Here is a 25,552-nt window from a genome sequence, read left to right as displayed (position 1 = left end):
CAGAGAGTGACCTTCTGCACCCAGAGTCTTGTTTTCCTTTTCACTTTTATTAAACTTGAATATTTGAATAAAATACAATAACAAAGAGAAATGCATGTTTGCAACACATTTGTTATTTAGGAAAGGGATAATAAAAATACTTTGTATTTTAAGTAATAAACTATTTTTGGTACTTAAAGTACTATTTTCAGTACTAAAAATAATAAAAAAAACATACTTTAGGTTTAAACTTTAAAGGTAGAAAATAATCTGTCTTAAATTTCTTAAAATACATTCAATATTCTGCTGTGTTACAAACAATTTATCTATCAGTCTCCTTAGCACATGCATTCCCTCTCTCTCTCTCTCATCACACACACACACACACACACACACACACACACACACACACACACACACACACCCCTAAAAATTTTGGATTTAACTATTGGAGATTTTTATGCTGTGTGAGTCTCAAAATGTTCACAAATCTTGTTTTTATGCAATTCTCTTTTAATTATTTTCTCTTCTAATCCAGTTACTTATGTTCCAATTAAACGATAACCCCTCTCTTCAGAAACTGCATTTGATTCATTCATCCATGTGTAAGCATATTAGTTACTCTTCACACTTTAGCTGAACAATACCTGTGCCATAGCTGACACGTGACCAGACGTCTTACCTAATGATTACATTTCCTGAATTAGTTATTACTGATCACTGATCTAATCTCTATCTGCTCAGAAATATTGAAAAAAATCCATCCTACAGTGGCTTTCAAGGCAACTCAACATGTTTTATTTGTGTCAAAAGAGTAATTAACTTCTTACACAGCAGAAACAACTGATGTTCTATCTAAACTTTTGTATACTGCTTCCCTCTTTCTGACCAGCCTTATCAATATTTAAGGATTCTGGGTTCAGAGCCAGTTCTTTACTCTTATGGCGAAATTCCATTAATTTCTTTATGCATCTATGAATATGGTTTCGAAAGTTTCCTTTCTTTTAGCCATCTGCTTCAGTGCAATTCTCTACACAGTCTGCACATGCAAAACCAACTTACAAAATAAGTCTGGATAATTTCAAAGCAGAAATTTTTTAAAATTTTATTTCCATCTGAGTCACTTTTGGGGGACTAGATAATATGAGCAACGTTTCAGTACTGTCACCATCATGATTTCATGTAAAATGAAATGGCATCTCATGTACAAAGGATATTCACAAATACAATCAATTATTCTTCCCGCTTTCATTGTGCGGACAAAGGCTTATAGTAGAGTCTTTGTTTTCCGGTTATTACTATGCCACATTTCCCCCTCTTTCCTTGAGCCTGTTCAAGTTCTTGGGTTTTTTGTTTTGCTAAGCAGCCTATGATCTAAAAACCAGTAATGAAGAAGGAGTACTTTGTCAGAAAGGTCAAATTGTCAGCCTTCCTCCTCCTGTCCTTCCAAATACAAAAGCAGTCTAACCTCCCTGCCCCCTCTGGAGTGACCCACGGAGGGGTTCTGGCTGACACTGTCAATTACTCACACAGATAAGGCTGGAGAGAGAAGTTAAGGGAGTGAATTCAGAGCACATCCTGGCGGGCTGGATGTGGTGCTCCTGTGATCCACGCCTCATTTAATAATGTTTTGAACTAAAATAGCTTATTTCTAAAATAAGATTTTTCTCTAATTTACTGCAAGGTTGAGACATTTTCTGAGTAGTATAGCAGAAATCATTTTATATCTGATCAAAATCTGGCAAGTATTGGCATGACACAAAATGAAGTGTATTTTAAAACTGGTGAATACATAAAAATAGACTGATAGAAGTGATACGATTTTATAATATTGGAAGAGAAAGAACTAAAATAACTAAGTCGAAATATAGAAGACTAATGAACCCATGTCTCCTGTACTGTATGATTTTAAAGAATAGAGCCACCCTTCTTTGCTCCCAGGGCTTAGCCATACACGTTTGTCATTTTTTGTCTAGGTGCCAAAGCTTGTTTGCTTTCTCTCTAAAAGGCTAGCCAGTTGACTAAGGAGTAATCTTTACCAAAAAGTATATATATATATTTTAGCCAATTTCTATTTGGAAGCTTGACGATCCAGACAAAACCATTCTGGATTGCACCAAAATTAGGTTCCAGGCCAGTTTATCCACTAGTCTCTCACTTAGATTATCTAAGTCCCTAATATCAGTGGGATAACATGAAATAAGCAGTATGAAAGACCCTTAAAAAACAACAACAACAACAACAACAAAAACAGTACAGTGTTATCTAGATACTTATGTCCTCTTTGCTCATACTGAGTTCCTGGCTCTATTCTGGGGTCTCTGCCTGCATTTTCTCCCCTTGATTCTCAGAACAACCCCATGAATACTATTATTATCCATATTTACAGAGGAGAAAACTAAGACACATAGCGATTAAATAAGGTCACATGATGGTGGAGCCAGGATTCAAACTCATGCATTCTGTCCTTAAAGCCAACATGTTCGATTTTTACCATCCCATAGGAACCATTTACAGTAAATCTTATAAGTCTGAACAGAGAGAGAGAGAAGGAGAGAGAGAGAGAGAGTGTGTGTGAGAGAGAGAGAGAGAGAGAAAGAGGAAAGGAGAGAAGGAGAGATCTTGAGTGAATGTCCCTTTTCTTTAATTTGCTTTTAAGGTTTTGGGCTTAAAGATTTTAAATTAGTTAAAACATTTAGGTTTTAAGAATTAATTAAACAAATGCAGAAGTGGCGTAGCTAATGGTAGATAGAATAAATATAAATATATCAAGAGAAACATTCAAGTTTTGAGTTTTGAGTGGGTCAGAGAAGAAACTGGTAAATGAGAATACACCAAAAAAATATATATTTTACTGTTTAACTAAATCAGATTGTGTCCTTAATTTTCATTTTCCTTGTTTAAGGGATGGGAGAGACATGGTGGATTCTGTTACAAAATTGACACCGTCCTTCGAAGCTTTGACCACGCCTCCAGTGGTTACTACTGTCCTCCTGCACTTGTAACCATTACAAACAGGTAAAATAGAAATTTTCTATCAGAAACATGCAGTGCTTTTTAGCCGTGAGGGTTCTTGGGATGATAAAATCTAGCCACAATCAGTAACTAGTGAAAATCTAAAGTGTACTGTACAACAGAGTATTAAGTTATTTAAATTATTGATTTAGATGAATTTAAACCATACAATGTTAATTTTTTTTTTTTTTTTTTTTGCGGTACGCGGGCCTCTCACTGTTGTGGCCTCTCCCACTGCGGAGCACAGGCTCCGGACGCGCAGGCTCAGCGGCCATGGCTCACGGGCCCAGTCGCTCCGCAGCATGTGGGGGGCACAAACCCGTGTCCCCTGCATCGGCAGGCGGACTCTCAACCACTGCGCCACCAGGGAAGCCCCTACAATGTTAATTTTAAATTGATTTTTGAGTAACAAATAGTAAAATTTAAGATGTCTTTTATTTTCCATAAAGATTTCTTAATTACCTAGCTTTGCTAATATATTCAGTTGTAATGATATTTTATCTAAGTGCTTGCAATAGAAAAGAAATATGTTATTTAAATATGAAGTGTTTTTTTTTTGTTTTTTGTTTTTGTTTTTTTTTTTGAAGTGTTTTTTAAATGTAATGTGTATGAGTCATGTGGAGTTTTTTTAGAACAAAAGTAAGTAAAACTAAACTGTGGAGGATTTTCAAATGCTTCCCCATTGCTTCTTAGGTCTACGTTTGTTTAGATTTAGATTTCTTTATGCACAGGTATCTTTACCATACAAACAGAGAAACTGTGCCCTTTTCACACTCCATACAATTTGCAACATGTTACAGATGTGTAGCAAGGGATAAAAGTACCAACATCAGAAGAGACCTCAGTGTCATTATCAATGCCAGGAGGACAGTGAGAGCTGGGAGACAGACTCCTCCAGGCTGAAGACAGAATCAAGGTAGAACTCTTCAGTGGTTCCGTGGAAAATTATACCCACAAAGCAAGTCGCTTGCTTTTTTACCGAGGTCATTGCCTTTAAAAAAAATCTGTTGAAGACCAGGAATCAGGACAACTGGTGCTATGGTTTTATCTAGAGACCCCTTCACATGCAGGTCTAACCTGTAGGAGGAATTCTGTGTGCTTTCTCTGCTCTCCCCACATGGGACGTCAACGTTCAAAGCTGCCAGTGTTTCCTTCCTCCTCTTACCTCTTACCTTCTGTCTCAGTCTTTCCTCCAAACAATGCACAGGAGTGCACACACATACACACACACATACACACACACAGAGGGACAGATTGACCGCATTTGGCAAAATAAATTGCCAGGTGAAATATTTTATGCTCAAGAAACCCTTTCTTCGGGGCACAGCACCACTTCTGATGTATCTCAGTGTTGTTTTTAGTTCTCCTTTCTCCTTCCCAGAATAGCTACCAGGCAGAAGAAAGCTTTTATCCTCAGCCTTGTTCACCCACCCACAAGCTTTCGAGAGTACCTTGGGCTAGAAGTCCTCCAGTCAGTGAGTCAGCATTGGACTTTACTCAGGATCTTGACCAATGAAGATATGCTCTTTCGTTAATTATAATGTTTTTCACTGAAGAAGAAGGTCTAATTATTTCACCTGTTTTTACATCTTATTCTTTCTTTTTTTGTGTGTAATATTCATTGAGTGTCTATCACATACCTGGCACTGTGTTAATTACTTTTCATATGTTATCTGACTATGCAAAAATCAACAGTCAAGAGTTTATTAGAGGGACTTGCCTGGTGGCGCAGTGGTTAAGAATCTGCCTGCCAATGCAGGGGACACAGGTTCGAGCCCTGGCCCGGGATGATCCCACATGCCACGGAGCAACTAAGCCCGTGTGCCACAACTACTGAGCCTGCACTCTAGAGCCCACGAGCCACAACTACTGAGCCCACGCACCACAACTACTGAAGCCTGTGCACTCTAGGGCCCATGCTCCACAACAAGAGAAGCCACCGCAATGAGAAGCCCGCACACTGCAAGGAAGACTAACCCCCGCTCACCGCAACTAGATAAAGCCTGCACACAGCAACGAAGACCCAACACAGCCAAAAAATAAATTAAAAAAAAAAGTTTATTAGAAAATTATTTATTGAATATCTATACTGTGAGAGGCATCATATTAAACACTGGCATGCTGTACAAAAAAATAAATAAAAGGCATAGTGCAGTTGCCCAGGTACCACTTGCAGGCCAGCAGCAAAAGAGATAGAACATAAACGCATGAAACAAGTGAAGAAAGTGGAATAACACGATAAATGGACAAACTCAAAGTGACATTACAGATAACTCATAGTGCCAAAGTGACCCAAGTAAGGCAGAAACCTGTTAGAGTTCAAACACTTCATTTTCTAAGAATCCTTTGGGGACCTCATGCAAATGATAGCAAGTGTCTAGAAAACAACCTACTATGTTTCATTTCCCCCAAAACTGAATAAGAGAGTGTGCTGTGAATACTATAAATTTTTTAATAAACTCTATTCAGTAGCCAAAGCTGATGTGTAGTCCAACTCTAAAATAGATCTATAGCTTGGGTAAATTTGTTTTCATCCCCTCCTCGACCTCCTAGGCCCCCCAGGTGACCTTTTGCTGGCATGCTATTCAGTCACCAGTCAAGCCCCCGAGTACTACATGTTAGTCCCAGTGAGGCATCTCTCCCAGGCAGTTAACATGCATCAACACTGCCTTGCAAACATGTCTGCATCCAGAGCAATGACTCAAGACTGAGACATACAAGTTGAAGACAGGAAGTGTCCTAAGCTCTTGATTTTTATTCATTCGGACCTTATCAGATAAGAAACAAAGACCCACAGCATACTGTTCTTTGAGTGACAATTCACATTCGAGTATTTTTCAACAGCATCTTTTGTCTGAGAAGGTTGGGCAGTAGATGGACAGTCTCCTCAGATCCAGGAGTATCCACTAGCAACCTTGGTAATCATTTTCTTCCATTACTGATTTCCTGTTTGAGTTAAGACACCCCTGTCACTCACCAGTACCTAAGCTTGTAGCTGCTAATTGATTTTCTGCTCTTCTGCACAACTGAGCAACAGATTTTACGGGCACAATTAGAACCACCTGCTACAAATTACGTCCTTCTTTTGTTATGGGGCAACTGCTCCTGGCCTAGGACTTTTAACACTTTGTGGAAGAGAGAGGGGAAGAAAAACAAACCCTTATTCCCAAATAACAGAATTTTATTTGCTTGCTGTTAGAAAATTTTGTTAGGCCTGGCCACCTGCTTTCAGACAGAGCAGGAATGCAAAACTTGAGTTCCAGAGTTACTATGGATAATTGTCTAAATGCATGTATATCTAAACCTTCGATCAATCAGCCTTGGAATATTTGTACAAAATAATCCAAATGACATTCGATTTTGAGAATTTTGCCCCAAATGAGAAATGCTGCAATATCTCATTTTTTCCTAAGTTTAAACGTGCATTATTTGCAAGCATTTTTATAGCTCTGCCGTTTTCTTGCAACCATATCCCCTAAACACTTTTACAGTTAACTTTTTAATATTGTGGAAAAATATAATACATAACAAAATTATCATTTTAACCATTTTAAGTGTACAGTCCAGTGGCATTAAGTACATTCATATTATTGTACAAACATCACCACCATCCAGCTCCAAAATATTTTTCATCTTCCCAAACTGAAATTCTGTATCCACTAAACACTAACTCCCCATTTCCCTTGCTCCCAGCTTTTGGCAACCACCATTCTACTTTCTGTGTCTGTGAAGTTGACTACTACAGTTACCTTATAACTAGGATCATACAGTAGTTGTCTATTGTGCCTAGTTTATTTCACTTATCCTGATGTCCTCTAGGTTAATCCATGTTGTAGCATGTGTCAGAATGTCCTTCCTTTTTTTTTTTTTTTTTAAAGAAGATGTTGGGGGTAGGAGTTTTTATTAATTAATTAATTTATTTTTGCTGTGTTGGGTCTTCGTTTCTCTACGAGGGCTTTCTCTAGTTGTGGTAAGCGTGGGCCACTCTTCATCGCAGTGTGCGGGCCTCTCACTATCGCGGCCTCTCTTGTTGTGGAGCACAGGCTCCAGACGCATAGGCTCAGTAGTTGTGGCTCACGGGCCTAGTTGCTCCACGGCATGTGGGATCCTCCCAGACCAGGGCTTGAACCCATGTCCCCTGCATTGGCAGGCAGATTCTCAACAACTGCGCCACCAGGGAAGCCCTGTCCTTCCTTTTTAAGGCTGAATAATATTCCATAGTATGGATATATGACATTTTGTTTATCCATTCATCTATTGATAGACACAAGATACTTCTGCCTTTTCGATATTGTGAATAATGCTGCTATGAATATGAATATCCAAATATCTTTCAAGTTCCTGCTTTCAATTATTTTGGGTACTATACCCAGAAGTGGAATTTCTGGATCATATAATAATTCTATTTTTAACTTTTTGAGGAAAAACCATACTGGTTTCCATAGGAGCTACAACATTTTACATTCCCACCAGTAGTGCACAAGGGCTCCAACTCCTCCACCTCCTAGCCAACGCTTACTTATTTTCTGTTTTTACATATTAGCCATCCTATGGATGTGATGTGGTATCTCATTGTGGTTTTGATTTGCATTTTCCTAATGATTAGTGAGCTGAGCATCTTTTCATGTGCTTATTGGCATCTTTATATCTCCTTTGGAGAAACGTCTATTCAAGTCTTTTTCCCATTTTTGAACAGAAGTGTTTGTTTTCTGTCATTGAATTGTAGGAGTCTTTGTATATTCTGGATATTAATTGTTTATCAGATACATAATTTGCAAATACTATCTCCTATTCGTGGGTTGCCTTTCACTCTGTTGATAGTGTCCTTTGATGTGCAAAAGTTTTTAATTTTGATTAAGTCCAATTTATCCTTTCTTATTTTTTTGCCGGTGCTTTTGGTGTTTTATCCAAGAAATCACTGCCACATTCAACGCCATGAAAAATTTCCCCTATGTTTTCTTCTAAGAGTGTTACAGTTTTAGCTCATATGTTTAGGTCTTTGATCCACTTTGTGTTAATTTTTGTAAATGGTGTAGGGTAAGAGTCCAGCTTCTTTCTTTTGTAGGTGGATACTCACTTTTCACAACGTTATTATTGAAAAGACTGTCCTTTCCTCATTGAATGGTCTTGGCACCCTTGTGGAAAATCATTTGACCATATATGCAATGATTTATTTCTGAGTTCTCTATTCTATTCCATTGGTCTATATGTCTGTCTTTATGCCAGTATCACACTGTTTAGATTACTGTACTTTTTACTAAGTTTTGAAATCAAGAAGTGTGAGACCTCCAACTTCGTTCTGCTTTTTCATGCTTGTTTTTGCTATTCAGGATGTCTTGAAATTCCGTATGAATTTTAAGATGAATTTTTCTACTTCTGCCAAAAAAAAATCACTGCGATTTTTACAGAGATTGCATTCAATCTGTCGATCACTTTGGGTAGTATGGACATTTTAACAATAAATCTTCCAATCCATGAATATGGGATGTCTTTCCATTTATTTGTGGCTTCTTTAATTTTATTTTTTTTAACATCTTTATTGGAGTATAGTTGCTTTACAAACTTGTGTTAGTTTCTGCTGTATAACAAAGTGAATCAGCTGTATGTCTACATATATCCCCGTGTCCCCTCCCTCTTGCGTCTCACTCCCACCCTCCCTATCCCACCCCTCTAGGTGGTCACAGAGCACAGAGTTGATCTCCCTGTGCTATGCAGCTGCTTCCCACTAGCTATCTATTTTACATTTGGTGGTGTATATATGTCAATGCTATTCTTTCACTTTGTCCCAGCTTACCCTTCCCCCTCCCCGTGTCCTCAAGTCCATTCTCTACATCTGTGTCTTTATTCCTGTCTTGCCCCAGGTTCATCAGAACCTTTTTTTTTGATTCCATATATATGTGTTAGCATATGGTATTTGTTATTCTCTTTCTGACTTACTTCACTCTGTATGACAGACTCTAGGTCCATCCACCTCACTACAAATAACTCAATTTCGTTTCCTTTTATGGCTGAGTAATATTCCATATTACACATATATGTGCCATATCTTCTTTATCCATTCATCTGTTGATGGACTCTTTGTATCTTCTTTAATTTCTTTCAGCAATGTTTTCTAGTTTTCAGTGTACAAGTCTTTTGCCTCGGTCAAGTTCGTTCCCCAGTACTTTATTATTTTTGATGCTATTGTAAATGGAATTATTTTCCTTTTCAGATTGTTCATTGTTAGTATATAAAAATGCAACTGATTTTTGTGTGTTGACTTTGTATCCTCCACTTGCTGAATTCATTTATTAATTCTAACAGTTTTTAATTTTTTGGTAGAATGCAGTTAACTTACTTTTTAAAAACACACTTTGGGGCTTCCCTGGTGGCGCAGTGGTTGAGAGTCCGCCTGCCGATGCAGGGGACACGGGTTCGTGCCCCGGTCCAGGAGGATCCCACATGCCGCGGAGCGGCTGGGCCCGTGAGCCATGGCCGCTGAGCCTGTGCGTCCGGAGCCTGTGCTCCGCAACGGGAGAGGCCACAACAGTGAGAGGCCCGCGTACCGAAAAAAACACATTTTGGTTACCCTTTTTAAAATTACACAATAGAAACATTCTCATTGGTATAAATGCAAGCAAGCCAGAAGAATATCGATTAAAAAGTGAAAGTGCCCCCTTACCTTTACTCTTGCCCCCTCCCAGCCAATCTCTCTTCCCTTTCCAAAGGTAACTGCCACTAAAAGTTTGCATTGCTCTTCCAGGTTTATTTCTTGTGTACATATTAGATGTATTTTCTAATTCTATATTTTTCTTCTAGTCTTTTGAAAGAAACAATATCCAAAAAACTTAACATTTCTAGTTCTTGAGGAATACCGTCAGAAACTTCTTGCAGTAGTGGTCATGACACGCCTCCCATTTGAAAACTACTGATATTCTACTGCCATTCTTCATTTAAAAGAAAGCAATTTATCACTTTAATGTTAGTTCAGCAATAGAGTTAGTTATTTGAAAATGGTATCAAAAGTGCTAACAAGTGTTTTATTGGGAGAAATACAATTGCAATTACTCAGCTCAAAGCTGAGTCCCTCCTAACCAAATCATGTATATATATATATATATATATATACACATACATACATACATACACATATTGTTTAAGTTGAAATGGCTCTCTAGTGAAGCTACTTCCAATGCATTACATTTTTTCAATCTCTGGTTTTAGGTACCGCAAACACAGTCATTAATTACTGATTTCTGCTAACTACTGTGTTATTCACTGACAAGAAACATCTTTTTTTTTTTCAGCTACATATGTCACTGGCTAAACTGATGAAGAAATATAATGTTCAATTAGAGATTTAAGCATAAAATACCTTTTTCAAAGTGTGCATTTTTGAAATATAAAATATTTACTTTGAAATGAAAAAATGTGTCAAGTATGCCAAAAAAATGCATTGCTATCTTCAAATTGCATTTTTTTAAATTAAAATTTAATGTTTAGCACCATGAGCAACAGATTCTTCTCAAACTGATAGAAGTTCAAGATACACTTGTTTTTTTCTGGTTTACATTGAAAATAAACATTTGATCGCTTGCCTTTTTAAAGGATTGATGGGAAATTTTTTTTTCTGATTTTTAAGAAGTATTCACCTACAGACTTTGATTTTATAAGTAGGTTATAAGCAAAATATTTTATCATTTGTTTTTCTGAAGAATAACAATTTTTACTTTACTGAATTCCTCAAAAAATACATAAAAATATGTATATATGGTTATTGTTTGTTTTTTAAATCATAATAACATTTAAATTAAACAACATCAGTGAAACCAGACAAAAAATCCAGATATGAAACTCTGGAATATTCTCAAATGAAGAATTCTAAAACACAGGGCCAGAAAAGACTTTAAGAGGTCATCTGCTCTATTACCGTTAAGCCAGAGTTTTCACAACTCTTTAAGTGTTTGAAGCCAAACAGTGAGTGATAAAGAATATAAAAAGATCTCTTGTTTCTTTATCAGTTGGAAACAGACACTCAAGAGATTGCATGCTGTTATCCAGAGTTAATTTCTTAGAGTACATGGTTTAGAAAAAAGATATAGTTGCTGAATTTTGTTATTAACAATGCCGTCTTCTAAACTGGACCAGGAAAAACTAGAGTCCTGTTTTTATCTGAAGGTTATAGGATTTAATGTATTAGTATTATATGTAACTGCTTAAAAGATATACTTGCCAATTCAAAAAGCAGATTTGTATTGTTTTGAGCAATGATAAATGGTTATAAAATAGCAAATCAGAGTGGACTAAATAAATCTAAAACCAACAGGGGACAAAAGCAAAGTGTTGTCATGAATAATGAAACCAGAAGCCAAGCTCACAGACAACCTTATCTCTCCATTATCCAATAAATGCCATAGTACAAGGTAATGGAAGAACCAGTGATGTCCCCTGGGTTTAGAACCAGCACAGCGCCTAGTGGTCCTGACCGTAGCCTCCATGGTGCAGTGCCTTGCTGGCCTCCTAGCATTGTAGTTTCAGGCACCAGCTATGCATGATAATGATGCTACTCTGCCTCAGAGGGGAGAAGGAAAAACAGATCCCATGTTATAAGAGCATGAACCAGTGGAAGTGTAAGGAAACTTACACAGCATCTAGAGAGTATTTACTTTTATATACCTTCTTTTTTTATATATACCTTCTTTCTGAAGCATGTTTATGTAAGGTTCTGCCACTGCAATCTGATTTAAAAAGAACTTTTCTAATTTCAAATGTGTGCTATTTAGATTATCAATAGACTATCTGCAGAAAATATTCACTAAAGCATATGCTATGCAAAGATGAGTATCATGGATGCCTCATAAAACTAACTGTTGCTAGTGATGTTCATAAGGCAGTTAAAAAGTTTGCCTCTGTGTTCTTTTCTCTTTCTCTCCCCTATTTCCTTTGAGACTCCTCTATTCTTGAGTGACCCCATTTCTTCTGCTTCCTTTAGCAAGTTAAAGATGCATGGTAATGAAAAAAAATCCAAAATCAGATGAAAAAGTCTAATTTGCTTTCTCCTTAGGTTTCCTGGATAATTTCATCAGGTGTTTCCTTTCTTAATGACTCAGCGGGTCTGGCCAAAAGTTACCACTGTTTGAAAGGTGTTTCTTCAAAACTTTACATGTATTGAAAGTAAATTTTTCAAGATAGTTTCCAATTTAGCTTAAAATTTCAATGCTGGTTAAAGTTTAATACATGTTTCTGTTAGGTATTCATGCGGAAACATGTATACAAATTTTCTAGATTCTGCTTTCAATGCATTCATGTTGAAGAGGGAGCATTGCCAGCAGTCAATGAACACTAATTCATTCAACCGTTTGGGGAATATAGTGGGTGTACTTCTTTGGATTAGTTCCTAAGGTTTTAAATTTATCTTCAGTGAATATGCACATCTGAATGCATTTGAATAAGCCAGTGACTCCATGTGCCTGTGAACAAACTGCTCTGGGAGATATAAAATTGCTACTCCAATTTCTGTTCCATTCTCACCAGGCAAGTGTGGTGGGTGGGCGCATGTGAACCCTGTGTCCGGCAGATGCTCATTCAGAAAAGCATAGGGTCCCTCCTCCTCCCTCTTCTCCACCTCCCCCACCGCCACCTCCCCACCACATGCACATTACAGCATGTGTGTGCTGTGTGGCCTAATTACGTAACAGGGCATATGTTGCGCCAAGAAATGTATCGCTAGCTTTCTGGACTTTACTACCTACACTCCGAAACTGGAACTGGACTCTGTTCCTTGAAAGAATTGAGCACCCCCTTTGAGGATCAAATTTTCCTCACTCATATATTTCTGGAAATTGCACTGATGTTTGGCATTTATTAGTAACATTCAGGGTCTTTGAGTATTTTTCTGTCCCATGTTCTAAAGAATTCATGAGAAATGCTTACACGGGTGCCATTCTGTGCACCTTATTATGTTTTAACGACATTTCTTTATTGCCCAGAAACTTACTATAATCATTTCCTTTTTCCCTTTTTCAGGTTTGAACAGGCTTTTATTACCAGTTTGATCAGTAGTGTGGTAAAAACGAAGGACACTTATTTTTGGATAGCTCTTCAAGATCAAAATGATACAGGAGAATACACTTGGAAGACGGCAGGGCAGAAGTCAGAGCCGGTGAAGTACACACACTGGAATGCACGTCAGCCCCGTGAGTAGAGGGCACTGTCACACCACTTCTCCCTCCTGTTTTCTTTGCCCCCAAATTCTATCAACCTCACGGTCCACCTCCTCTGATTCTTCCTTAGTGTTTTCTTAATGCATAAATCAACTAAAACAATTACCACCGGTTCTCAGGGGTGATATATGGCTGGCCATTTTTTAAAGTATAATTCATATGAGTCATTTGATGAGTTCAAGGTATAAATTCATTGCTCAAGACCACACATGCCTTTGTTAGCAGAAGTCCAGTTTCTCCCTCCTAAAGTCTTTTCCTCATCCGCCCTCATTGTCCAAGAATCTCAGGGGCTTACTCAGTCCAGAATACTCTGTCATACTTCAAAGCAGAGTGAATGGGCACATTTGAGCATATCTAATCAGTTCACAGTCACTGCCACGTGACTTTGCTGTGGAATGTTACTTAGGTAACATTCCTGCTAGTCCATCTCCTCCATGGACTTCTGTGGTACCTTAGCCAGAATTTCAGAGTTACAGGTCTATTAATTCACCATCCTGTGCTCAGCTCTGGATCCCAAAGCATGAAACTGTGCCAGAGAAGCTAATGGTTTCAGCCATAATCTACACTAAAACCAGGCCCTGTGGACCAAGCTTTAGGCCCTTGCGTTAATCTTAGGTCACCAACCTAGATCCAACACACCTTTACCTCAGTGTGAACCCTGTTTGGATGCCTTAATCCCTTTATTTTTTTAAAAAAAATAAATTTATTTATTTTATTTATTTATTTTTGGCTGCATTGGGTATTTGCTGCTATGCACGGGATTTTTCTACTTGCAGCAAGTGGGGGCTACTCTTTGTTGTGGCTTGTGGGCTCTGGAGCACAGGCTCAGTAGTTGCGGTTCACAGGCTTAGTTGCTCTGTGGCATGTGGGATCTTTCCGGACCAGGGCTCGAACCCATGTCCCCTGCATTGGCAGGCAGATTCTTAACCACTGCACTGCCAGGGAAGCCCTTGGTCCCTTTCTTGCCTGGGGATCTCAATCAGGGCTACCCCAATAGAAAATAGGCAATAGGTTATCTTTAAATTTGTATCTAGAGGAAATGGGTTAGAGGCCTCAAGCTCCTCCCTGAGGAAAGATAACTATTATTATAATATTATAATAATTGTTATCATATATCACATATATAATAATAATTAGAGAACTAAACACCAATTAAAAGATATTTTTAGAGTGGTTCAAAAAATAAGACCCAAGTATATGTTGTCTAAAAAAACCCCACTTTAAATACAGACACCTATAGATTAAAAGTAAAGGGATAGAGAAAGATATCCATGTTAACATTAATCAAAAGAAAGCAGGAATAGCTATATTAATTTGACACAGAGCAGACTTCAGAATAAGAAAAATTTCCAGGGATAAAAATGGACATTACATAAAGATAAAAAAGTCAGCTCTAAAGAAGACATAACAATCCTTAATGTGCATGTACCTAACAACAGACTATCAAAATATATGAGGGAAAAACTGATAGAACTCCAAGGAGAAATAGATGAATCTACTGTTATAGTTAGAGACTCTTAACACCCCTATGACAGAAATGGACAGATCCAGCAGACAGAAAATCAGTAAGGACAAAATTGAACTCAACAGCACTATCAATCAACTGGATATGACTGACATCTCTAGACTACTTCATCCAACAACAGCAACAGCAGATTACACATTCTTCTCAAGCTCATGTGGAACATCCACTGAGATAGACTACATTCTAGGCCATAAAACACACTTAACAAATTTAAAACAAGTTATACAATGTCTGCTCTCAGATCACATGAAATTAAATAGAAATAAAGAACAGAAAGATAGCTGAGAAAATTCCAAAATACTTGGAGATTAAGCAGTACACTTCTAAATAACACAAGGGTCAAAGAAGAAATCTCAAGAGAAAATTTTTTAACATTTTAAATTAAATGAAAATGAAAATACATTTATGAGATGAAGAGAAAGCAGGGCTTAGAGGGAAATTTATAGCACTGAATGCACATAATAGAAAAGAAGAAATATTTAAAATCAGTAATCTAAGCTTCCACCTTAGGAAACTAGAAAAAGAAGAGCATATTAAATTCAAAGTAAGTAGAAGAAAAGAAATAATAAGAATTAGAGCAGAAATTAATGAAATTGAAGATAGGAAATCAATAAAGAAAATCAATGAAACTAAAAGCTGGTTCTTTGAAAATATCAATGAAATTGATAAGCCTCTAGCCAGGCTCACTAAGAAAAAAGAGAGGAGACACAAGTTACTAATATCATAAATGAAAAAAAGGGACATCACTACAGATCCCATGGACATTAAAAGGATAAAAAAGGAATATTATGAGCAACTCTATATCCATAAATTCGACAACCTAGGTGAAATTGACCAATTCTTTGAAAGACACAATCTACCAAAACTCACACAAGAAGAAATAGACCCTCTGAATAAGCCTACATCTATTAAGAAATTGAATCAGTAATTCATAACTTTCCAAAACAGAAAGCAGCAGGCTCATATGGGTTCAACTGGTGAATTCTACCAAACATTTAAGGAAGAAATTATACCAGCTTTCTACAACTTCTTCCAGAAGTTAGAAGCAGAGGGATACTTTGTAACTCGTTCTATGAGGGCAACATTACCCTAATACCAAAGTCAGACAAGGACATTACAAGAAAAGAAAACTACAGACCACTATCTCTCATGAACATAGGCACAAAAAAATCTTTAACAAAATATTAACAAATTGAATCCAACAATGTATAAAGAGGGTTACACACCTCAGTCAAGTGGAATTTACCCCAAGTATGCAAGGCTGGTTCAACATTTGAAAACTTATTAATGTTATCCATGACATCAACAGGCTAAAAAAGCAAAATCACATGATCGTATCAATAGATGCAGAAAAAAGCATCTGACAAAATTCAACACCCATTCATGTTAAAAACTGTTAGCAAACAAGGAATAGAGGGGAACTTCCTCAACTTGATAAAGAACGTCTACAGAAAACCCACAGTTATCATACTTAATGGTGAAAAACTAGCAGCTTCCCCGCTAAGATCAGGAACAAGGCAAGGATGTTCCTTTTCAACACTCTTTTAAACACTGTACTAGAAGTCCTAGCTAATGCAATAAGACAAGAAAAGCAATTAAAAGGTACAGATTGGAAGAAAAAAATAAAACTTTGTTCACAGATGACATGATTGTTTATGTAGAAAATTAGAAAGAATCAAAAACAATTCCTGGAACTAATAAGCAATTATAGCAAGATTGCAGGATACAAGATTAATGCTCAAAAGTCAATTGCTTTTCTGTATACCAGCAATGAAAAGGGGAACTTTAAATTAAAAACATATTACATTAACACCCCTCAAAATGAAATCTTTAGATATAAATCTAACAATATATATAAGATCTATAGAGGAAAACTATAACCTTTAATGGCAGAAATCAAGAAGAACTAAATAAATAGAGAGAGATTCCATGTTCATAGGTAGACTCAGTATTGTCAAGATGTCACTACTACACAAATTGACCTATAGACTCAGTGCTATCCCAATCAAAACACCAGCAAATTATTTTGTGGATATTGACAAACTGGTTCTAAAGCTTATAATGAGAAGCAAAAGACCCAGGATAACCAACTCAGTACTGAAGGAGAAGAACAAAGTCAGAGGATTGATACTACCTGACTTCAAGAGTTATTATAAATCTACAGCAATTAAGACAATATGGTTTCGGCAAGAAAAAAAAAGACAAATAAATCAATAAAAAAGTATAAAGAGCCTAGAAATAGACTGACACAAAAATAGTCAGCTGATCACTGAAAAAGAAGCAAAAACAATAGAAAAAACTTTTTGACAAATGGTGCGTGGCCAATTGCACATCCACATGCCAAAAAAAAAAAAAAAAAAAAAAACTAGACACAGGGTTTACACCCTTAACAAAATTAACTCAAAATGGATCATAGCCCTAAATGTAAAACACAAAGCTTTGACATTCCCAGAAAAAAAGATAATAGAAAACCTACATGACCTTGGGTATGGTGATGACTTTTTAGATAAACACCAAAAGCAAAACCCATGAAATAAATAATTGATGAGCTAGATTTCATTAAAACTAAAACTTCATTAAAACTTGTGCTCTGAGAAAGATAATGTCAAGAGAATGAGAAGACAAGCCACAGAATGGGAGAAAATATTTGTAAAAATCATATCTGATAAAGAACTGTTATACAAAATATACAAGGAACTCTTAAAACTCAACAAGTAAACAAAAAACCCAATCTAAAAATGGACAAAAATCTTAAAGAAGATATATAGATGAAAAGTAAGCATATGAAAATATGTCGAACATCATATGTCATTAGGAAATTGCAAATTAAAACAACGAGATACTGCCACACACTTATTAGAATGACCAAAATCCAAAACACTGACAACACCAAATGCTGGCAATGATTTGAAGCAACAGGAGTGCTCATACATTGCTGGCAGGAATGCAAAATGGTATAGCCACTTTCAATGACAGGTTGGCATTTGCTTACAGAAGTAAACATACTCTTACCATACAATCCAACACTTACACTCCTTGGTGTTTACCCAAATGAATTGAAAACATGTCCACACAAAGACATGCATACGGATTTTTTTATAGAAGCTTTATTCATACTTGCCAAAACTTACAAGCAATCAAGATTTCCTTTAGTAGATGAGTGAATAAACTGTGTTACATGCAGACAATGGAATATTATTCAGCGCTAAAAAGAAATGAGCTATCAAGTCATGAAAAGACATGGAGGAAACTTAAATGTGTATTACTAAGTGAAAGAAGCCAATCTGAAAAGGCTGCATACTGTGTAATTCCAACCATATGACATTCTGGAAAAGTCAAAACTATGGAGACAGTAAAAAGATTAGTGGTTTCCAGGGGCTGGGTGAGGGAGGAGCTTATAGGCAGAGCACAGAGGATTTGGAGGGCGGTGAAACCATTCTATATGATACCACAATGGTGGATATATGTCATTGTACATTTGTCCAAACCCATAGAATGTACAACATCAAGAGCGGCCCCTAATGTAAACCATGGGCTTGGGGTGATAATGATGTGTCAATATAGGTTTTAACAAATGTACCATTCTTGTATGGGATGTCAGTAGTAAGGTACGTGGGGCACAGGGTATAAGGGAAGTCTGTACCTTCTGCTAAATTTTTTCTGTGAACCTAAAATGCTCTAAAATATATTGTTTATTTATTTATTTTTTAAAAAATCTATACTTTTAAAGGATGCGTGCAAGGTGAAGTAAGACAAATTAGATTCTTTGTGTATAACCATCGGTTTAGGAAATTTGTATATAAACCGGTGACTGCATAGCTCTAAACAAGAAACATCACAATTCACTCAATAAACAACCTTCTCATTCTACAAATTTATGAATGTTATTAAAATGCAGAGAATAGTAAAGTTCCATGTCACACTATTACTGGAAAAAAAACCCAGGTATCATTTCTAATATACTTTGTAATTTTGTGAGGAGTGTCTATACCTGTCAAAATAAATTAATATATTTTGAGTAGACAAAGTTCTTAGTTTTTAATGTTATCTTCCTTGGGGCATATTTGAATGTCTAAAATTTGGAATTGAAGCAGAACTCCTTGTCATTCATAAGTTTCTGCTGTAATTTATTTGAGTGGCACTACTCTTTTTCTCTTTTCCCTGAAGCAAAAATAATACCGTGATGCTCAGTTTGGCTGCTCAGGCTGATTGACATTGAGTAAATTGTCTCTGAAAATGTAAATCTTTTTTTGAAGAAAACAGCAATATAAAAACCCCTGTGTTTCCTTTTTTCTTTTAAATTGCAGTTTGCAGAAACACCATCCTAAATGACATTTTTTTTTCCTGCCTGTCACAAAAGAATCCAATAGCTTGGTTCCCATGTCAGAACCTTAATCCAGCCCAGACTGACTACATAAATTGACCACTGAACAGGAAGCCTGCAGCTTTTTATAAACTCAGTGAAGACTCTGTCCTTATGTCATATCATCAAAATATTCAATCTGTGGTGGAATCATAGTCCTGCCATTTTTTCAACCTTATATTATGTTCACCAAATAGCATAATGAACCACCATATATACCCATCACCCAGTGTCATCAATAATCAACCCATGGTCAATCTTGTTTCATCTATACTCCCACCCACTCCTCCCATTTCCCATATTTTTTCATAGAAAATCCCAGATATCATATCATTTCATCCATAAATATTTCAGTGTTATCTCTAAAAGATAAAGACTCCTTTTTAGAAACATGACTATAATACAATTATCACAACTAAAAGTAATTAACTATAATTCCATAGCATCATAAATCTTCAGTTAATGCTCAAATTCCTAAATGATTCATAACTATTATATAATGTATTTTAGAGTTCTTCATTTGAATCAAGATCAAGAAAAGGTGCATGCACTGTAATTGGTTGGTATATCTCCTAAAGTCTGTTTTAATCTGTGTTTTCCTCTTCCTTGCCCACTGTCATTTTTTAAAATTTTTATTTGTTGATGCAAATGTGTTTGTCCTGTAGAGCTTCCTTCAGTCTAGGTTTTATTTTATTTTATTTTTTGCGGTACGCGGGCCTCTCACTGTTGTGGTCTCTCCCATTGCGGAGCACAGGCTCCGGACGCGCAGGCCCAGGGGCCATGGCTCACGGGCCCAGCCGCTCCGCAGCATGTGGGATCTTTGCGGACCGAGGCACGAACCCGTGTCCCCTGCATCGTCAGGTGGACTCTCAACCACTGCTCCACCAGGGAAGCCCCTAGGTTTTCTTACTGTATCCCCACAACACATTAAAAATGTGTTACTCTTCTGGAAGAGGCCCGCCTGCTATTCTAGGAAGTAACAGTTCACTAAAGAGTATATACTGCTTGTTGAGCTGGAAGAATAACAATATACTACCTTTGGTATAAAAAGCAAACATTTGAGTATTCTTTGCACTGAGTGTCACAGTGCTAATAAATGGAAGTCTTTAATATAAAAAAAGTTACTCTATTCTTTTTATTTTTCATAAAATTGATATTTTTAAAATGACATTTTTAAAAAGTTGGAATCAGAGGCCTGATCTAAATCAGACTCTTATTTTTTTGGAAAGACCATTTCATAGATAGTTGTATGCTCCATATGGAGGCATATAATGTCCAGTTCTCTTACTATTTGCAATGTTAGAAGCCATTAATGATCGATGCCTAGATCCATGGATTCATTAGGGATTTCTTCATAGCTTCATAGCCGGGATATTTCTATAAAGAGATAATTTCCTGCTATCCTTACTAAAACAACAACAAAGAGACTATGGTACTTGGTATTTTAAGAGAAGTAACCATTCAGGTAAAACAGGAAAAACAGTTTTGATCCATACTAACTAGTGCCACTGATTAAAGGGAAAGATGGCAAATAGGGCCTTTCTCATTTAGGGAGAAGCTAATGCATTAGAAACCTAAATGTACTTTGTACTTAGATTAAGGATTCAATATAAATGGAGGCTGCTCTATGGTGAAAGAAAACAGGTTAGTCCATCCTTTAAGACATTCAAAAATACTCTTCCAAGTTATATTAGAGTTTCCCAGTTATTTCATAGAGAAAATTTTGCATCCATCCATAACTCAGGCTCTGTGACAAAAGGTTTGTGTTTCTAGATCTAGATAGCACTGTGAAAAAGGTACGTTTCACTCATGGGATAACTCCAGAGTATTTACCCTAATTGTCTCAAGTCAGTGGAAATCTTCTCTCAGTGACAAGGAAAATGGGATTGCTTAGTCAGATCTGTTTTCTTGAAACTGCCCTACACATGGAAAGGAGAACCGTATCTAGCCAGCAGATAGATAGTTATCCATTTTAGGTTGCATCAGAGTACTGAAATGAACCAACACATAAATGAGGACAAACAGCCTCATTTCTGAGCACCCTTTGGGTATTTCCCATGTCTTTTTATAAATATATAGGTAACTGTCATACACACCAAAGATGTGGTAGTAGATCTTCAATGAAATGCTATGGTCTCACAAAGGAGAGAAGCATGACCAGGGGAAAGAGAGGGAGCTCCATAGAAATGGAGAAGCACAGTTAGAGGGGAAGATTCAAGCATTCATTCAACAGCTATTTATTGAATGTCCACCTCCTCTGTACCTTGACATTGTCTCATGGTAGACTCAGTTAAATATGGTTTCAAATTCCAGATCAAACCCTCAAGAACTACATGGCCCTAAGGCAAGTTACTACACCTCTGTGCCTTGGTTTTTCCATTAGTGAACTGTAGATGCTAATATCCACCTCAAAGAGGTTTTGAAGTTAAATAGGAAAAAGACCATATAAAATGCCTAACATGGTATCAGGCAGATAAGCAGAACTCCATGAAACCTCACCTTCCCTGACCCAAAGCTTCACTTTTCTCCACGGAGAAGGAGAGGAGAGAGATGGAAGGTGGCTGGGGCAGAGGGCCTGAGATTAAGGATGTGAAAGTTGTTGCAGGGAAAGGGAAATGAGTAGACAGTCTCAAGTAAAATAATTGTCTAAAGGCCCAGTTATGATTCCCTCCTGCCCTGAGGCCACAAATAGATTTTGTTTGTTTTCAGGTATACGGCCAGAGAAGTGAAAGATGGAGGCTTTCCCAGGTTGGTTCAATTTACTATAAGGCTAGTAAATGAAACTGAAGAGACTAGACTAGTGAATTGGAATTTCTTAATTAACTGAAAGTGTTCCCATTTGTGTTTGATGGAGAGGGTAAGGGGCGGGCATAGAGGGAGGCTAAGGCAGGTGAGGAGAATCAGTTCAAATGTGAGATTCACCGCTAAGGGATAGGATGACAGTTGCTCTTTTCCAGTGGGAAATGAGTTAATCAAATTGGAGAACAATTTCTCTGGGAGAAGAAACACCTCTGCTCTTTTCCACACCCTACCCTTATTATTTGGCTTTACAAGCATCCCCACAACATAAAATTATAAATTTGGTTTATATCTCCCTTAGCCCAGTCTCCCTTTATTATACCACTTTACTGCTTCTTTGAGGCTGAGACTCTAAAATTTAGGTCAAATGTTCCATTAAGTTAACCATTTTCGAATACCAATAACACTACCGCACACTTTTTATCTTCAGAGCAGTTCACAAACATCTTCTTCACTAATGAAGATGAGTTGAATATCTAGTGTCTAAAACCAAAGCTATTTAATCATTGTCTGATGTGGGAAAGTAAGACAAAATGCAAGACCAACAAAAAAGTATATTGCATTTTAAACTTGCTGATTTGAGCTTTTTAAAAATTCTTTGAACATGCAGGCAGAACCTGTGCCACAAAATCCCAGCTTTTGTAATGAAAACAGTCAAAATAAGAATAGAAGCAACATCTTAGTGATGGTTTTAGCCCTTCATATCTTTCAGGGAGCTTTTTAATATATTATTTTATCAGATCTTCATGAAAATCCATAAGAAGAAAAGGAATTATTGCCCCTATGTTTTAGACAAGGCTTTTTGTGATTTATGAACCTTGAGTTTCAAGTTACTAAGTATTTGTGCTGGGACTAGAACCCCAGAGTTCAGACCCCAAGTCAAAGGCTGCTGGGAAGGAAGGATGGAAGAGTCAGGTGGGAGTGTGTGTTTTTTCCTGCTCTTTCAACTAGAGCAATTCCATCCATATACATATTAGGTTTTCGGATTCCACATGGATTTCCACAGTTCAATTTCATTCGAATTTCATTACACAGAGCAGGCAGCATCTCCTCTGTTGTTCATGACTCAGCTAGATTGTGAGCTGCGTTCCACAATTACACTCAGCAGGCCTGCAGTGCTCCATTCACAGCAGGGGCAGTGGCATGCTATACTCTCTCCCCTGCTTGGCCCCCCCAGACTCCACCTTGAACACTAACTAGCTCTTCTGGCCAGTGGAGCCAGCTGATGGCCTTTGTGTGGACCAACTCTCTCTGTTGACTTCCATTCCTTCTGCATGTCACACAATCATGTTTTCTTGTTTACCACTGGTCATTTTCATCTCCATGGGTCTCTTTGACCATCAGCGTGCACACACACATAGGACTGTGAGCTTCCTGCAGGTGTCTAACACGGGGTGTGCAACCAGGATTGTTGAGGACACAAACACTCGTGTTGTAGCTTCATTATTCTTTCTCCTTCTTCAAAAACTCTTTTCCATTCCTTCAGGAGGAATGTAAATCTTTGTACATCTTCCTCTGTCTTCTTCCTTCTCATTCCACTCCTCATTATCTCTCTCTTTAGTCTTTCTATCAGCATTAAACAACCAAAACATGGCTGGCAAGGATAATGTCAATTACCCTGTATCTACAGAAATTGAAGCCATTACTTCTGAAGGGAAATTAAGCAAGACAAATATCTAGTACCAAGTGACTACATTTTTTAAAGTGCCTTTAGGTCCAGAATCGTCACAAGTCTTTAGATGCTTCATCTATAATCACTTACTTTTTTAAAAGCACTCCTTGAAAACTTTTCTCTCCTTTTCATCCTTCAAACTTCAGCTCAAATGTCATTTCCTGCAAATCCTTTATTGACATCCTGAGACTCCATCACTCCTTCTGAAGTCTCCCCACAGAAATTTTAACACACTGTTACCATAGCACTTAATCCATCATGTTTGCTGCCATTAATCGTTTATTTGTTTGTGTCTCACACTAAACTAAATGTTTTTTGTCCTTCTATCTCAAGCAGCTAGTAATATAAAGCCTAGCCTGGTACATAGATACAGATGCATAATTTTATTGTTGTTGTTGTTGTTGTTGAATGTTGATTTAGTTAATTGAATGACTGCTCTGGATTGATGAAAAAAGAAGCTCATTTTTACTCCATTTTTATTCTATTTTTGGAATGGGATTGTTTTCTACTAGTCACTGAAATTTGAAGTGCATTTTTTAGCTGTCTTATGAGTTGTATACATTTGATGACAAACTTGAGAATCTTAACATAGAAATTGCTTCTATGGAAAAATATGTTTCATCTTCCAAAATGTTCAAACATATGCAAAAGAATAAAATGGAATTTGTCCATAACTAAATGGTCTTTCCCTTTTCCCTGATGTCTGCCCCATCCCTGCCCCCAGAATTTCACCCCATTTAGAATATACCTCATTCTCTCCACTCTTCCATGGTGTACAGTTTGGTTTTCTGTTGTGTACCTTGCAGTCTGCTTTACTCCATCATTTATGTATTTTTTTCCTGTTGAATCTATTTCCCAGAGGATCAACACCATGCATTTTCATTGTTAATTTTTCACAGTAGGGTTTCAAAGCACAGTGTACAGGGTAGGTATTCAATAAATGGTGAGTTAAATTTTCCTCTGCACAGTTAAAAAGCTCAATAATTCAAAGTAGAGGGATGTTGGCATTTGATGAGATATGGGGAATATTTCAGTCCCAAGTTGGAACAGCACCTAATTTCCCATAATTTGCCATCTGAGCTCAAAATGCCCCAATTTTAGGCTTCATATTCTCTCTTCTCTCACTTTGCCATCTACTATTCTCTTCTCCAGAGATGAAGAGAAATGAGACGATCATGCCAATAAAACATCCTTTTTCATCTTTATTGTTCTTGTCTGGATGCTTCATTATGAGATGTCAATTATTCAACACTCTAATGAGCTGTCTTCCAAGCACAAAACGTTCTAGTCATCTGGTATTAAAGTGTTGTTTTCTGCTTTTAGGCTACAGTGGTGGCTGTGTTGTCATTCGAGGAAGGAGTCCCCCTGGTCGCTGGGAAGTGAAGGACTGTAGACACTTTAAGGCAATGTCCCTGTGCAAGCAACCAGTGGAAAATCAGGAGAAACCTGAGCAAGAAGAGAGATGGCCCTTTTCCTCCTGCTATTTGGATTGGGAGTCAGAGCCTGGCCTGGCCAGTTGCTTCAAGGTAATACGAAGGTTACATGGGCATTCTCAATGGGACCAACATTATCCATACAGATTTACAGAGAGATAGATATAGAGTGAGATATAGATAGAGATATATAGATGTAGAGAGAGATACAGATATAGATATATACACATATGTGTGTGCGTGTTAGAAATGTCTTTTTGCAAATCATCTTTAGATCCTAGATTTAAATCAGTATCTACAATCTTCTTCTCAGAAATACATTTTTGAAATATGATGTTTTTGTTTGGTGGTTTTGTCTTTGGTTCATTGTACAAATAGAGATTTCCAAAATCCTGGGAGAAAGTTCTTCTCCAGCACCTGGGCACATGAAGAGCAGCATGGAGACAGCCTCTACCTCTAGAAATATTGCAGTCTCATAGATGGCCTGAAACACCTGTAATACACTAAATTTAAATGTACACAGGTATAATCCTACATTAAATTCATGGAATAATAGGCCCAGAA

The 25,552-nt window shown here is 37.2% G+C and overlaps 1 protein-coding gene across 3 annotated transcripts in view; it reads left to right on the top strand.

The window, feature by feature from the left end:
* PLA2R1 (phospholipase A2 receptor 1) overlaps window positions 1–25,552 on the top strand; it is a 117,484-nt gene that overhangs the window by 43,667 nt on the left and 48,265 nt on the right. For all 3 annotated transcript variants that reach the window (XM_033421794.2, XM_033421793.2, XM_033421792.2), the window contains 3 exons: window positions 2,885–2,997; window positions 13,000–13,169; window positions 24,879–25,081. In XM_033421794.2, coding sequence (XP_033277685.1) covers window positions 2,885–2,997; window positions 13,000–13,169; window positions 24,879–25,081 — 486 coding nt within the window. The remainder of the gene's footprint in view (window positions 1–2,884; window positions 2,998–12,999; window positions 13,170–24,878; window positions 25,082–25,552) is intronic.

Source organism: Orcinus orca, chromosome 7 (genome assembly GCF_937001465.1).
Source record: "Orcinus orca chromosome 7, mOrcOrc1.1, whole genome shotgun sequence".
Classification (NCBI taxonomy): Eukaryota; Metazoa; Chordata; class Mammalia; order Artiodactyla; family Delphinidae; genus Orcinus; species Orcinus orca.
This window is presented reverse-complemented; position numbering and strand designations above follow the sequence as displayed.